Source organism: Poromitra crassiceps (genome assembly GCF_964638095.1).
Source record: "Poromitra crassiceps genome assembly, chromosome: 2".
Taxonomy (NCBI): Eukaryota; Metazoa; Chordata; class Actinopteri; order Beryciformes; family Melamphaidae; genus Poromitra; species Poromitra crassiceps.
In genome coordinates this window covers 3689567-3703600 of record NC_139624.1, presented here as the reverse complement: position 1 = coordinate 3703600, position 14034 = coordinate 3689567, and the positions used below count along the sequence as shown (strand labels likewise).

The following is a 14034-nucleotide window of genomic DNA, read 5'->3' as shown; positions in this document are numbered from 1 at the left end:
CTCCTCTCCTCCTCCTCTCCTCCTCCTCATCTCCTCCTCTCCTCTCTTCTCTCTCCATTCCTCTCCTCCTCTCCTCTCCTCTATCTGTACCCCACACAGTGGTCCGGGCTGCTCCCCTCGCCTGCCTCTGGTGATTTATTTGGGCTATTAAAAGGAGTTGGACCACCTGTCTGTACCAAGGGACTCTGAGAAAACAAGGTATAAGACTGAACCTAGAAGGGTACAAACCAAACCACTTAATTTGACCCCTGTAATGTCCCTAATTTCTCATTAAACATTTATTTTGCTTTGTACCTGTAATCGGCACGATGGCAATAAAATGAATCTGATTTAATTATCCATAAGAAATAACAGCTTTCATGAAGTAGGTTACTATCATGGGTATATAAGGGATGTATTCATGCCTTGATTCACAGAGACTCTACAAATTAGGGAATTGTTCATGTCTTTTGTGTTTTGACTATTATTCTGGCAAAATCTTACACATTGCACCTTTAAGGACCATTGATGATCATTGTAACCTTCTTTGGGTAAGGAACCAGCTCAGTAAGGAACTCAGTAAGGAAGCTCAGTAAGGAACCTGCACTAAACTGAACTCCTGTTTCTTGCTGTGCTGGGTCCGTCTCACATTTCACCCCCATCTTCATCTGTGAGTCCAGATGAAACGTGTCCACAGACCCAATGTGCTGTCCCATCCGCGCTGAGCCCGGTTATTAATGCAGTGCTGTGAACGTGGGTGGGACTTATGAAGCTCTTATTTTTCCTCCGCTCTGTCTCGGTTCCTAAATAATGAGGACGTCTTAATGTCTTGTTTGTTTGTGTTTCTCCAGTTTTCTCACATGATTAAGCTGTACCACTCCCTTGGCCCGGAGAAGTTCCCCCTGAACGAGCAGACCTTCTACCCCAGCCACATGCAGATGGTAAGTGCCTGGTAGATATCATGTTTCCCCACTTAAAGAGTGTAGTGAACAGGGCCTGGCTCTACTATTACATCCATACACTCATCTTGTATTTGTATCTGCCATGGCCTGCTACACTTCACCGCTGAGACCTTTGTAGACTTCCCAAGTTGTGTCCGGACATTGACCCAACGTGTGTGAGATGCCGTCAGGCCCCTGCCACTCCTTCCTATATCTTTTGGTCAAGCTCATTTTGGTCATCCATTTTGAAGAGGTTCTCTCACATGCTGGTCTGGAGAAGATATCACTCCAGAACCCATATACTGGGATCTCCGGGATTGCCCCGGAAAGTTTCCTGACTCCCCACCAGAGGCTGTAGAGACTTTTCATCTGTCCTAGCCTGACGCCTCATCCTCCTTCAATGGAAATCAACAACACCCCCAAGTATATAGGCCTACTACATGTGGCTCCTATGACATCCCATCCTATGACATCACATGTGGTCCTATGACATCACATGTGGCTCCTATGACAAGCATTTCTGAGTTACTTCTGAGAAAGAATTAGCCTCTAGCAATCTAGGGTAGCCCTAACTCCTAACAGAGTATTTTTCATAACTTCAATTGGCTGTAATTGTAATGGCTGTTCATTTCTCAACGTAATAATGTGTTTTGACAGGTCATTTTCATATGATGTTTCTGACCACGCATACATTTTTCAAGCTGATTGGTTAGCTACTGTGGCATGATTTTACACTCAGTTGAACTTTTTGTGCCAAATCTGGATAAATACATTGGTCAGAAACTCAGCAATATTTTTTCAAGAATTCCAAAATGGCAGATTTTTTTAGGTGGATTATAGCACTCCCTGTACACCAATTGGTGTGATTTCTTTTGTATCCCGGATGGTAGCAGTTGACTGGGACTATCTATAAGCCAAAATGGACAAAACGTCCATGTGTGGATGAGTTATTGGACGAAATACAGAATTCCAGCAATTACAGGAAGACAAAAATAACCAACACAGACCCACGTCACCCGTTTTTCATTAAATCTTTATTATAAAAATATAAAACACAGAAATTAAGTCAAACATTTCTGTAACCCCTACAAGGAAACATTCTCCCCACAGACTTCATGAATCAGTGTTTACTGTACACAGCCATTTACCAGCTTCATTGTTGTTTGTTGAACACACTCAGGAACACCACGTGTTTCTGTGTTAAGCAGACAGAATATTTACACAAACACCAAGCACAAAAACAGACACAGAAACGCCACAGCTGGAGAGAGCCTGGAGAGGAGGACGCCTCCCGAGGATTTCAGCAGGAAAAACTGAATTGTATGATGTTTACAAGAACTGGTTTCGGTCTTTGCTTGACACTAGAAAGGCTGATGGGGTATTCCTCTAAGAAAAGACCAAAGTGCTGCCAACTAGAGGGCAAAAATAGTATTAAAGTTACTGTTTATCTTGTGTTACTTTGAAAATGCAGAGTTTAGCTCAAACATTAAAAAAAAGTATGTATATAAGTATGTATATATATATATATATATATATATATATATATAAATATATATATATATATATATATATATAAATATATATATATATATATATATATATATAAATATATATATATATATATATATATATATATATATATACATACTTATATATATATATATATATATACATACTTTTTTTTTATGTTTGAGCTGATATATATATATATATATATATATATATATATATATATATATATATATATATATATATATATATATATATATATAAATATATATATATATATATATATATATAAATATATATATATATATATATATATATATATATATACATACTTATATATATATATATATATATATATACATACTTTTTTTTTATGTTTGAGCTGATATATATATATATATATATATATATATATATATATATATATATATATATATATATACATACTTATATATATATATATATATATATATATATATATATATATATATATATATATACATACTTTTTTTTTATGTTTGAGCTGATTGATATATATATATATATATATATATATATATATATATATATATATATATATATATATATATATATATGTATATGAGAATGAAAATAAACAGCGAACGTAAAAACAGAAAATCAATCTGGGAAATGTAATGAGGGATGTTTTTTGAAAGCTGTGATAATTCAATGCAAATTTTCAAAAACAGCAGCTCAGCCTTTCTGGACTTAACTGCAAAAATACTGCAAGGAGGCTACAAGGAGGCTGCCGTATCTGTTGGATACGGCATCGTTATTTTCTGCTTTGAATACTGCCTAACAATGGCTTTGTGCATTCGTTGAAATTATCATCGAGTCAAAAGTTGCAAAACAGAAACCAGATACATTTTGGGTTGGTGTTAGACCGATAAGGACAATATAGGCCTATTATTATTATTATTATTATTATTATTATTATTATTATTATTATTATTATTATTATTATTATTATTATTGTTTTCTTCTTCAATTGTTATTTAATTCATCCATTCATTCAAAGGTAGTTATATTTGGTGGTTTCCCAGAACACAATGTGTGTGCGTGTGTGTGTGTGTGTGTGTGTGTGTGTGTGTGTTTGTTTGTTGGTTTGTTTGTTTATTTATTTACGTATTTATTTATTTATGTATTTATTTAAATATAAAATATACAATTTTAACATCGGCTATCAGTTTTTAAAAACCCAAATTTTGCAGGCCGTTGCTCCTGAGGTGAAACTGTGTCTGTTAATGGAATGGACTGAAGATACCGGCACTGAAAAAAATAAAAATAAAATAAAGAAACGCCCCAAATGGAAACGATCAAAGAAGAATTTAGACACAATATTGTTACTTTCATATACAAATATATATATATTTTGCTCATTTCAAATAGTTAAATACAAAAAAGGTGGAATATACACTTACAACAACAGCTCATTGTTTGAAACCTCTGCTTTACTTTCATTAGCTGGGTGAAGATTTCCCCTCTTCATAATCAAGCAACGAAAACAATAAAAAAAAAGTACCGTCTTTTTAAATGTTATGAACATGGGCGTCATTAGGCCTGCGCATTGGGGGCTATACCCCCCCCCCCCCAAAAAAAAGATTATGAATAGGTCCGGATCTTAATTTTTTTTTAAGAGCCCTGGCCCCCAGATCTATTCATCTGTCATTCATGCTTTAAAGCCCTAAAAAAGAATATGATATATGATATAGTTGATCAGAAATTGAACAATTTGCGTCGTCTCTGTGTGCAAGTAACTTATATAGAAGGAAGAGACATCACTCTCATCACATTCAAATTTTGCATTGGGACTAGACTTCTATTGAAGTGAATGGGGCAGGCATGGACAGACCCACTATAAACCATCATACAGTATCTGTGTTGTTTCACCTTTGATTGAAAAATGCTTCCACAGATTTGAACGCTGTGATGTATTTTCCTTCTTTATAGGTTCCTTGTCTGTTTGTCAATCAAATAATAATAATATCGTGCATCCCTAGTCTGATCTAATAAACATAAATAAAACATAGTACAGAGGTTTCAGTTGAGTGGATAGGTCATTTCTTTAGCTTATGTTATATATATATATACAGCAAAAATAAAATATAGCCATCTCTCTGCAAATAAGATTAGGTATTCCCTGTGTTGGCACTGTAATGCACATTTTTGGATTTTTTGGATCAGGATATGTTTAATCTTAATCAATAGCAAAACTGTGTTTGTGATATAACTGAAACCAAAACGAGTTTCAGTGCAAACAGCTGGGAAGCAGAGATACTACCATCCATAAATAGACATGTTACAGTATACACTGTGAACATAATAGATATACCTCACTGTGAAACAATACAATTATTAAATACCATTATACCCCTTGGAACATTTTGCTATCTGTAGCTGAAATGAGAGGTGTGGTGATCATACTTCGCCTTGGCACTCCCTCGGTCGTTTGCTTGAAGCTTGTGTGTTTTCTCGCTATTAAGTCTTACCATAGTTTATAGCAAATTTGACATTTTAAAGGGGCAATAAGTACGAATTTTCACCGCCTCATAACGCAAAAGGACCATGTGTGGTGGCCTGCAAGAACCCTTTACACGGTGAACATTTGACAGTTAAATTGTTTTCCCATAAATTAGAAACTATCCCCCTATATATAACTTTTTGAATGACTGAGATAGCTCTCTCAGATCAAAAGTTATGAGTATTGTAATATTTTGTGTCTAAAAGTAAAACATGAGAAGAATGGCTTTAAACAGTCCACAACATTCTATTTTATATAGTGCAATTCCACCAAAACCATAAAAATAAAAATAAATGCTTTCCCTTTTGTTGTATTTGTACTACGGAGATAAAAATAACCAAATAACTCAAAATACCTGCAAAACTAATTTTTGACCTTCTTTGGCTCATTGCCAACAATGTGTAGCAGCGGCATGTGAAGGGTTCTTCCCGACCACCACACATATCTGCTTCATCAACTGCTGAGATTTCTCGCTTTCCAAAAATGGATTTTCCAGCTATTATTCTGTTTTAAAAAAAAACTCAAAGATTTCACCCCTCAAGGCTAAAAATCGTCATTCATAATATATATATGTATATACTCGCATATATACTCGCGCAGGAAGAAATTGGTTCTGTTGATGCTTATCTTGCATTTCCAACTGATCACCACTAGAGGTTGATAAAGATAATGCTAGAGACTGTTTAAAAATATGGACGTAGCAACCGTGACGTAGCCTCGAGTTTGGCATTTTGACCGGGGCGCAATCTTTTTTTTTTAACCAGAAGTGACCATATTTGGATGTGGCCATTTGAGGAACTGCAACTGTTTGACACTTCCGAGAGTGCTTTCTTTTTCAGCCCTGGAGGTTGCCACTTGGATAATTCCTGACTTATTGCCCCTTTAAATGACTATCTTTAACTTGTTCAACACCGCGGAATGTTTCGTTGAACGGACAGCATCGGATTCGCGGTGCGACGAGAAAAAATAAGTGGAAAGCAGAGTCAAACCGAGACGCAGGCGATGTGTACAACAAAGAAAAAGGTGTAATTTTATATCAGAAGTGTTACGAAACAGGCACTGTTATACATTTGTTCTTTTCTGTCTTTTTCGCCCAGATGGGTGAGTTTAAAGAGTCCTGTAATATTCTGGAAGTGAGGGAGGCAGTGGGTTGGGTTTGAGTTCACGGGTTAGTGGGCGGGGTGTGTTGGGTTCACGGATCAGTGGGAGGTGTGTGTCGGGACCAGGGGTTGGTGGGTGTGGTGCGTTGCGTTCAGGGGTCGGTGGGCGGGGGTGCGTTGGGTTCAGGGGTTGGTGGGTGGGGTGCGTTGGCTTGACGGATCGGTGGGCGGGGTTCGTTTGCTTCACGGTGAGCAGGGTGCGTTGGGTTCAGGGATCGGTGGGCAGGGGTGCGTTGGGTTCAGGGGTCGGTGGGCGGGGTGCGTTGGGTTCAGGGGTCGGTGGGCGAGGTGCATTGGGTTCACGGGTCGGTGGCGTTGATGGTGGTCTTGTCGCGGGCGGTCATGCCTCGGTACCAGCTGCAGTAGCCCTCTTTCTGCTGGATGCAGGCATAGTGACGGGACTGGTACCCTGGGTAGCCAAAGTGGGACAGCATGTCCGTCCACAGACACTCGCTCTTGGAGGTGACGAAGCACGGCAGGTAGTGACAGGGCTTGATCTGAGAGAGAGAGACAAAGGGAGAGAGACACACACATAAATACCAACCGCAACTAATGAACACTCACTGTTTATTGCACAGTTAACTAGAACGACCACACAGATACAGTATATGTATGCTAGAAAAGCTAGAAAATGGCATTTGTGAGGTCATAGTGACCTTGAACTTTGACCACCAAAATCTAATCAGTTCATCCTTGAGTCGAAGTGGACGTTTGAGCCACATGTGACAAAATTCAGTCAAGGCCTGTCTGAGATATCATGTTAATGAGCTAGAAAATGGCGTTCATGATTTCACAGGTCAGTGTCCTTGAACTTTGACCTTTGCCCACCAAAATCTAATCAGTTCATCCTTGAGTCCAAGTGGACGTTTGAGCCAAATGTAAGGAAATTCCGTGAAGGCGTTCCTGAGATATTGCGTTAACGAGCTAGAAAATGGCATTTGTGAGGTCACAATGACCTTGAACTTTGACCTTTGACCACCCAAATCTAATCAGTTCATCTTTGAATCCTTCACCTTGGCACTACAAAACGACCACTAAAAGTGCTCCTCAGGCTTTAAAACACTCGTGCAGAGGGTGACCCTCATATTTCACTATGGTGCCATTCTCCCTATAGAGATGCAAAGTCCCGCCTTTTATTATTGTCGCCAAATTATTGGCTTTCGCTGTTCACCACCATTTATATTTTTTTCGAGGCTGATGCGCAGCTGAAGCAGGAAGTATGTGGTCACGTTGGATCTCTATAGAGTAGCACAGGGATGACATTTTTGTAGGCCAACTCAGCTAGTCATGCTAGTGAATGATTGATTGATTTTCTTTATTTAAGTTTGATGCTTCGAATGAAGCCCAGCCCACATGGGCTTACAGGACACTTTTACTGTTCATCATTTAAACAAACAATGATCAAACATAAAACCAACAGAAACACCCAAAATACATACGGTAAAGTTGTACAGCATGAAAACCACCACCTGAACCTACTTAAAGAGCTGTGCTTGCCTTCTATTCCAGGCCCTAGAGATAAAGTTAGCAGTCTCAAATACCTCAGTATTAAACAACCACTCCAACTTCTGGCCATCATCTGCCCAGAAGAGCTCAGGTCTTTGCTTTTGCATTTCGTCAAATAAGGAAATCCTCAAATCATCATATAAAGTACAATAAAACATGAAATGAAACTCATTTTCAACATCCTTTAGATCGCAGACATTGCATATCCTGTTCTCTTCTGGTATAGCTGTGAACCGCCATACTTCAATGGCAGGAGGCAGGCTACCAATTCTCAGCTGAGCACATAAAGACCTCTGGTATCTGGTTAGAAAGGAAAGTGACATGATAGGGCTCAGGACCAAAACGCTGCTTCATCTGAACATAATCTAAGCTTAGGTTTAGACCATATGTCGTTTGCCCATTGCTCTCTGTAATTAAGAGACAACTTTTGTTTCAACATATTAACGTTACAGCAAAGCATGTTCTGAAAAATATATGCCAGGTCTGCCTGCTAGTTCTGGTTCCCAAGTCTAAAAGTCAATGGGATTTTTGTATGGGGATTTTGGTTAAATGCATGAAATAAGGTATGTGGTTAACAAAAGTTTATGAAACAGCAAACTTCTTCCGCAAAATAATCTTAACCAATGCATTTTCTAAAATCATTTACGCTTCAAAAGTCATAAAAGTGGTCCTCATTTCTGAAGATTAACTTGCTGAACACAAAGTTAACCACAGACCTTATTTCAAACATTTAACCAAAATCCCCATACAACAAACCCAATGACTTTTAGATGAAGGAACAGAAGTGTTAGCATCCAGGTCTTCCGGACTCATTCCTGCGGTACTCTAGACATCAGTGTACCATCACCACCATGAATTACAAATCTGTTATTATACCTCTAAATGGACCCTGGCTTACTTCCTGTTAGCCGACAGGAAATAAGCTAGGTTTCAAATGAAGCAATAAGTCCCAAGAGGCCATGGTTTACAGTGATTTTACATGGGCTAAGAGGGGTTTACGGCACGCCGCGACAATCACTGTAAAACAGCCTCACACAATTCTGTGAAAACCGTCTATATCAGGGATGATAGAGAGGGCCACACAAAAATCCTCCCTACCAGAGGGCCAGATTGTGCCCGTGCACTTCCACCAGCCAGTAGCCTACTGTAACACCATCACTCCCAATCATATATATATATATATATATATATATATATATATATATATATATATATATATATATATGATTGGGAGTGATGGTGTTACAGTATATATATGTATATGTTTGTGCACATATGCGTATTCGAGCATTTTCGTGCATATATGCATTTGCGCACTTTAATGATGGCAAATCAGCCCGCCGTCCTCTTTGGAGCGGCAAGGATTTTTGTTCACGTTGGGGATTTATCGTATCTGGATGCATTCAGCGATTTAAAATTGCTTTAACCTGTTTCTTTAGCACGCCTCTCTACCAGGTGTTCGCACAAAAAGACTCAAACTGCTGATTAACGGAATAGCCAGGAAAAACCCAAATAATAGGAATCAATTGGAAATGATTGAGGCGTCCAGGAGGGAGGAGATAGGCAGCTGAAAGTGCCAGAAAATTCAATTAGTAAGCGAGAAGGCATACCTTCCGCTTTGGGTGTTTTTGTTATTGAGTCCAGGAGAGTCTGTCCTCCACGCTTCACAGACTTTCACTTCCTGGTTTGGAGCGTTTTTAACGGTCCGTGGAGAATAATTTTCCAACCCGGCACAGCACGCTTCCTGCATTCCGGCGCTGTAAATCATCATTTTGTGGAGGAATGCGAAGGATGGCGGAGCGCGTGTTAATAAGTGTGATGTTTACGCCGCGGTTGGAACGATGGCCGTCTGAGAACGCTACACAGACCCAACTCCTGTCTGCAGGGGTGGGTAGTATTCATAAGAAGACAGTAGCACTCATTAGAACACCATAGTACTCATAAGAAGGTAGTGCTAATCAGAACACACTACTCATAAGAAGACAGTAGCACTCATTAGAACACCATAGTACTCATAAGAAGGTAGTACTCATTAGAACACTGTAGTACTCATAAGAAGACACTAGTATTCATTAGAACACTGTAGTACACATAAGAAGACAATAGTACTCATTAGAACACTGTAGCACACATAAGAAGGCAATAGTACTCATTAGAACACTGTAGTACACATAATAAGACAGTAGTACTCATTAGAACACTGTAGTACTCATTAGAAGACAGTAGTTATCATTAGAATACTGTAGTACTCATACAAATACAGTAGTACTCATTAGAACACTGTAGTACTGATTAGAGCACCACGTAGGAACAACACAGGCAGAACTGTTTTTAGATGGTAAACAAAATCCTTAGAGTACAATTGTATTGTTTGCGATTTTCTTTTTTTTAAGCAGCTGGACCCCGGTATTTTCACATTATTTAATCTGGCCCCCATTCGAAAAAGTGTACACTCCTGCTGTAGTACTCATAAGAAGACAGTAGTACTCATTAGAACACGGTAGTAATCATAGAAAGTAGTACTCATTAGAACACGGTAGTAATCTAGTACTCATTAGAACACTGTAGTACTCATGGGAAGACAGTAATACTTATTAGAACACTGTAGTACTGTAGTAAAAAGAGGGCCGGCTGTAGCTCAGGAGGTAGAATGAGTCATCCACCAATCGCTTTGGATAAAAGAGGTCGGTGGTTCGATCCCCGCCTCGTCCAGTCTGCATGTCGAAGTGTCCTTGGGCAAGATACTGAACCCCCAATGGTGTGGTAGCTTGCTGCCATCTGTGTATGAATGGCTGGGTGAATGTACCTGAGTACCTGAGTGATTGTAAAGCATTTTGGATAAAAGCACTATATAAATGCCGGCAATTTGCCATTTGCCAAGAAAACCGTAGTACCAATTAGAACACGGTAGTACTCATAAGAAGGCGGTAGTACTCATTAGAACACTGTAGTATTCATAAGAAGATAGCAGTACCCATTAGAACATTGTACTCATAAGAAGACAGTGTACTCATTAGAACACTAGTGCTCATTTGAAACATGGTAGTACTCAATAGAAGACAGTGGTACTCATACAAAGACAGTAGTACTCTTTAGAACACTGTAGTACTCATTAGAACATTGTAGTACTCATAAGAAGACAGTATTACTCATTCGAACACTGTAGTACTCATACGCTCATAATGGTATCTTCTTCCTTCATCAGTGATGTCATAAATTCCTCTCTATCATGTGTCAAGTGTGACATCATCAGTGACACCATCAATTACTACATCATCATCAATGATAACACCATCACTGTTGACATCATCGGCGACATTGGTGACATCATCTAACAGTACCCCCATCTACGGGCACCAGGGGGCGCCCGGCCGAACCTATAAAACCCCGAACGAGGGAAGGGTCAACGATGAAGCAGCTGGAGAACCAACGGCGCTGCTCACGGCCGTACAACAAATTGCGACATCATTAGTGATGTCATAAATCCCTCTCTACTGACACATTACTCTTCTATCTGTCAGCTTGTTTTCAGCTTCAGGGTTCTGGGTGGGTGAGACCCAAGAGGACCAGAAGGACAGCATGTAGGGAAACAGTGGATGGATGAACCCAGAAGGAGGTGGTAATGCAACATAAAGCATGCCAACTGCCATAACACACCACAGAATAAGACGTTTTCAGCTTCACTGAGAGCCAAAATGGCTTCCAGATCAGAGGAGGATCTCTCCTGTTCTGTCTGCCGTGACGTCGTTAAAGATCCTGTCCTCCTGTCATGTAGCCACAGCTTCACCAGTTTCTACAAGAGGAAGAGGAGGCCAGGATCGCTGCACTGAGGGAGGAAGAGGAGCAGAAGAGCCAGACGATGGAGAAGACTGAGGGTCTGAGCAGAGAGATAGCATCTCTTTCAGACACAGTCAGAGCCATAGAGAAGGAGCTGAGAGCTGAAGATATCTTGGTCCTGCAGAACTACAAGGCTATATATACATTGAAAAGAGTCCACCGCCCCCTGCTGGAGGATCCATAGCTGTTCTCAGGAGCTCTCATAGACACCTGGGCAACCTGAGCTTCACAGTCTGGAACACGATGAAGGACATGGTCCCCTATACACTCCTGTGGTTCTGGACCCAAACACTGCCCATCCAAAACCCATCTTGTCTGAAGACATGACCAGTGAGAGGTGGAGAGTGGCAGCAGCTTCCTGACAATCCAGAGAGGTTTGACTGCTACTGCTCTGTCCTGAGCTCTGAAGGCTTTAACTCAGGAACTCACAGCTGGGATGTTGAGGTTGGAGAAAGTACATACTACTGGGGACTGGGTGTGGCAGCAGAGCCTGGCCCGAGGAAGGGAGACAACCTTCTGGATTATGGGGAATAGATTTCTTCTTTGGTAAATACGAAACATTCTCCCCATCAGGTCCACTCACTGTTCTCTCAGTGAAGAAGCTGCTCCAGAGGGTCAGAGTGAGTCTGGACTTGAACAGAGGAAAGCTGTCATTCTCTTTTCCTGATACGAACACATACACCTTCACTGACATGCGGTTTCCCTGCTTTAACACTGTGGACCCTCTGAAGATGTTACGAAGGTCTCTGTAACAGGGGAACAGCGCTGTCGCCTCACAGCTAGAAGGTTCTGGGTTCGATTCCCTCCTGGGACGCTGTGAGCGCTGAAGGAGTGCGTGCCCGTCCGCATGTCCTCGTGTACCCACCGCCCGGGTGGGGTCGTCAAAAGGGCCTTTTTGTGTGGAGGTTGCATGTTCTCCCCGTGCCCCCTGGGGGTTTCCTTCATATAGGAACTCCACACCAAAACATGCAATATCCTGGTCGATGATGTGGTGCCTCCTCTGGTCGTTAGGGGTGCCTGTTCGGAGGGAGGGGAACTCGTTGGAATAGTGTGATCCTCCCACATGCTATGTCCTACCGGTGAAGCTTCCCCTGTCAGGTGAAAAGAAGCAGCTGGCTACTGCCCAATTAGCACTAACGGGGGATAAAAATGTGATAAAAAATGGGCAAAAAAAAAAAAAAAAAGATTTGCAAGATGTCGCAGAGAGAGGGCGACTTGCTTGAGCTCTGCAACCACTGTAAATAGTATAGCTATTTCATATATTATTATATTTTATATGTCCTATAGCTTAGGCCCTTTTTTTGCATTGTATTTCTAACTTTTATGCCCTCGTTTCGGTCTTGTTTTGTATAGTTACATTTACGTACTAGTTATTCTTTCCCTTGGATAACTCATCGCCGGGCCAGCGTCCACAACAATGGACGAGGACAACAATAGCAGCCGCTGCAACAACAACAACAAGCTCACATACAGTACAATAGGGACACACTGATAAACATCAGAAATGCGTGCCATCACCACAGCCTGGACTGGCTCACTCCTCACCTCTGAATTTCCTGAACTGAGAAAAATCCAGCAGAGAAAGAGAGGCAGGCGAGCCGGCATTCTATAGTCTGTCTGCAACAGTTAGCCCATCACCCCCCACTCCCCAGTATGTTGCTGTCAAACGTACAATCCTTGGAGAACAAGATGTGTGAGCTGCGGGCACAGAGATCTGCTTCCAACAAGACATTGCGAGCTGCAACGTGTTCTGCCTGACCGAGATATGGCTGTCGGCGGAGGTGCTGGATCATGCCATCAAGGCCTCTGGCTTCTCCGTCCACCAAGCGGACAGAGAGGGCCTATCCAGCAAGTCTAAAATGAGACCACTGACGCTTTTAAAGCAACTGACAGTAGCAGGCAGGTGGCAGGGCACTACCAAGGTGGCCTTAGGGATCTCAGGGCATCACAGCCAGAGGGAGGGGGGGGGGGGGCATGGCCTCCCACCCTGCTCAGAACAGTAATCAAAAACACAAAGAGGGAATTTAGCAAGCAGCTGGAGTACAAACTTGACTCCAATAATCCAAGACACCTTTGGAGAGGACTCCATGCTGCTTCGGATTTCAACGGGGGAAAACAGCATACCCCAAACACTTCATCCACCCTGCCGGACGAACTAAACACCTTCTACACAAGGTTCGATCCCTCTGCCAGACCACCTGCACCCTACCCCCACCCTCCAACCCTCCCCTTACCCCCATACCCCTAACCACCACACCCAACTCCTGATGCCCTCCCGAAAGCCCCCCCTCCGCCCACACCCTCTGATAACCTGAAATGCCCTGCATCCCCACACCCCTCCCCCACCAACACTGCAGATTAGGACTGCCCTCTCACATCACAGAGGATGAAGTATGCCGGTTGTTCATGCGGATCAACCCACGCAAGGCTGCCGGCCCGGATGGCATCCCCGGACGCGTGCTCAAGGTCTGCGCCCACCAGCTGCCGGGGGTATTCACGGGCATCTTTAACCAGTCCCTCTCTCTCCGGACTGTCCCCGCCTGCTTCAAATCCACAACTT

At 41.5% G+C, this 14034-nt stretch overlaps 2 protein-coding genes across 2 annotated transcripts in view; one reads left to right on the top strand and one right to left on the bottom strand.

Annotated features, from left to right (window-relative positions):
* The window catches only part of syn3 (synapsin III), a gene marked incomplete at both ends in the record, with an annotated part of 317937 nt that overhangs the window by 96214 nt on the left and 207689 nt on the right, over positions 1 to 14034 (top strand). The window contains one exon of the mRNA XM_083657267.1: positions 831 to 920. Within this exon, the coding sequence (XP_083513393.1) occupies positions 831 to 920 (90 nt within the window). The remainder of the gene's footprint in view (positions 1 to 830; positions 921 to 14034) is intronic.
* Positions 3055 to 14034, bottom strand: part of LOC310795211 (metalloproteinase inhibitor 3) — a 41877-nt gene continuing 30897 nt past the window's right edge. Inside the window, exon 6 of the mRNA XM_083657276.1 lies at positions 3055 to 6628. Within this exon, the coding sequence (XP_083513402.1) occupies positions 6431 to 6628 (198 nt within the window). The 3' untranslated portion in view covers positions 3055 to 6430. The remainder of the gene's footprint in view (positions 6629 to 14034) is intronic.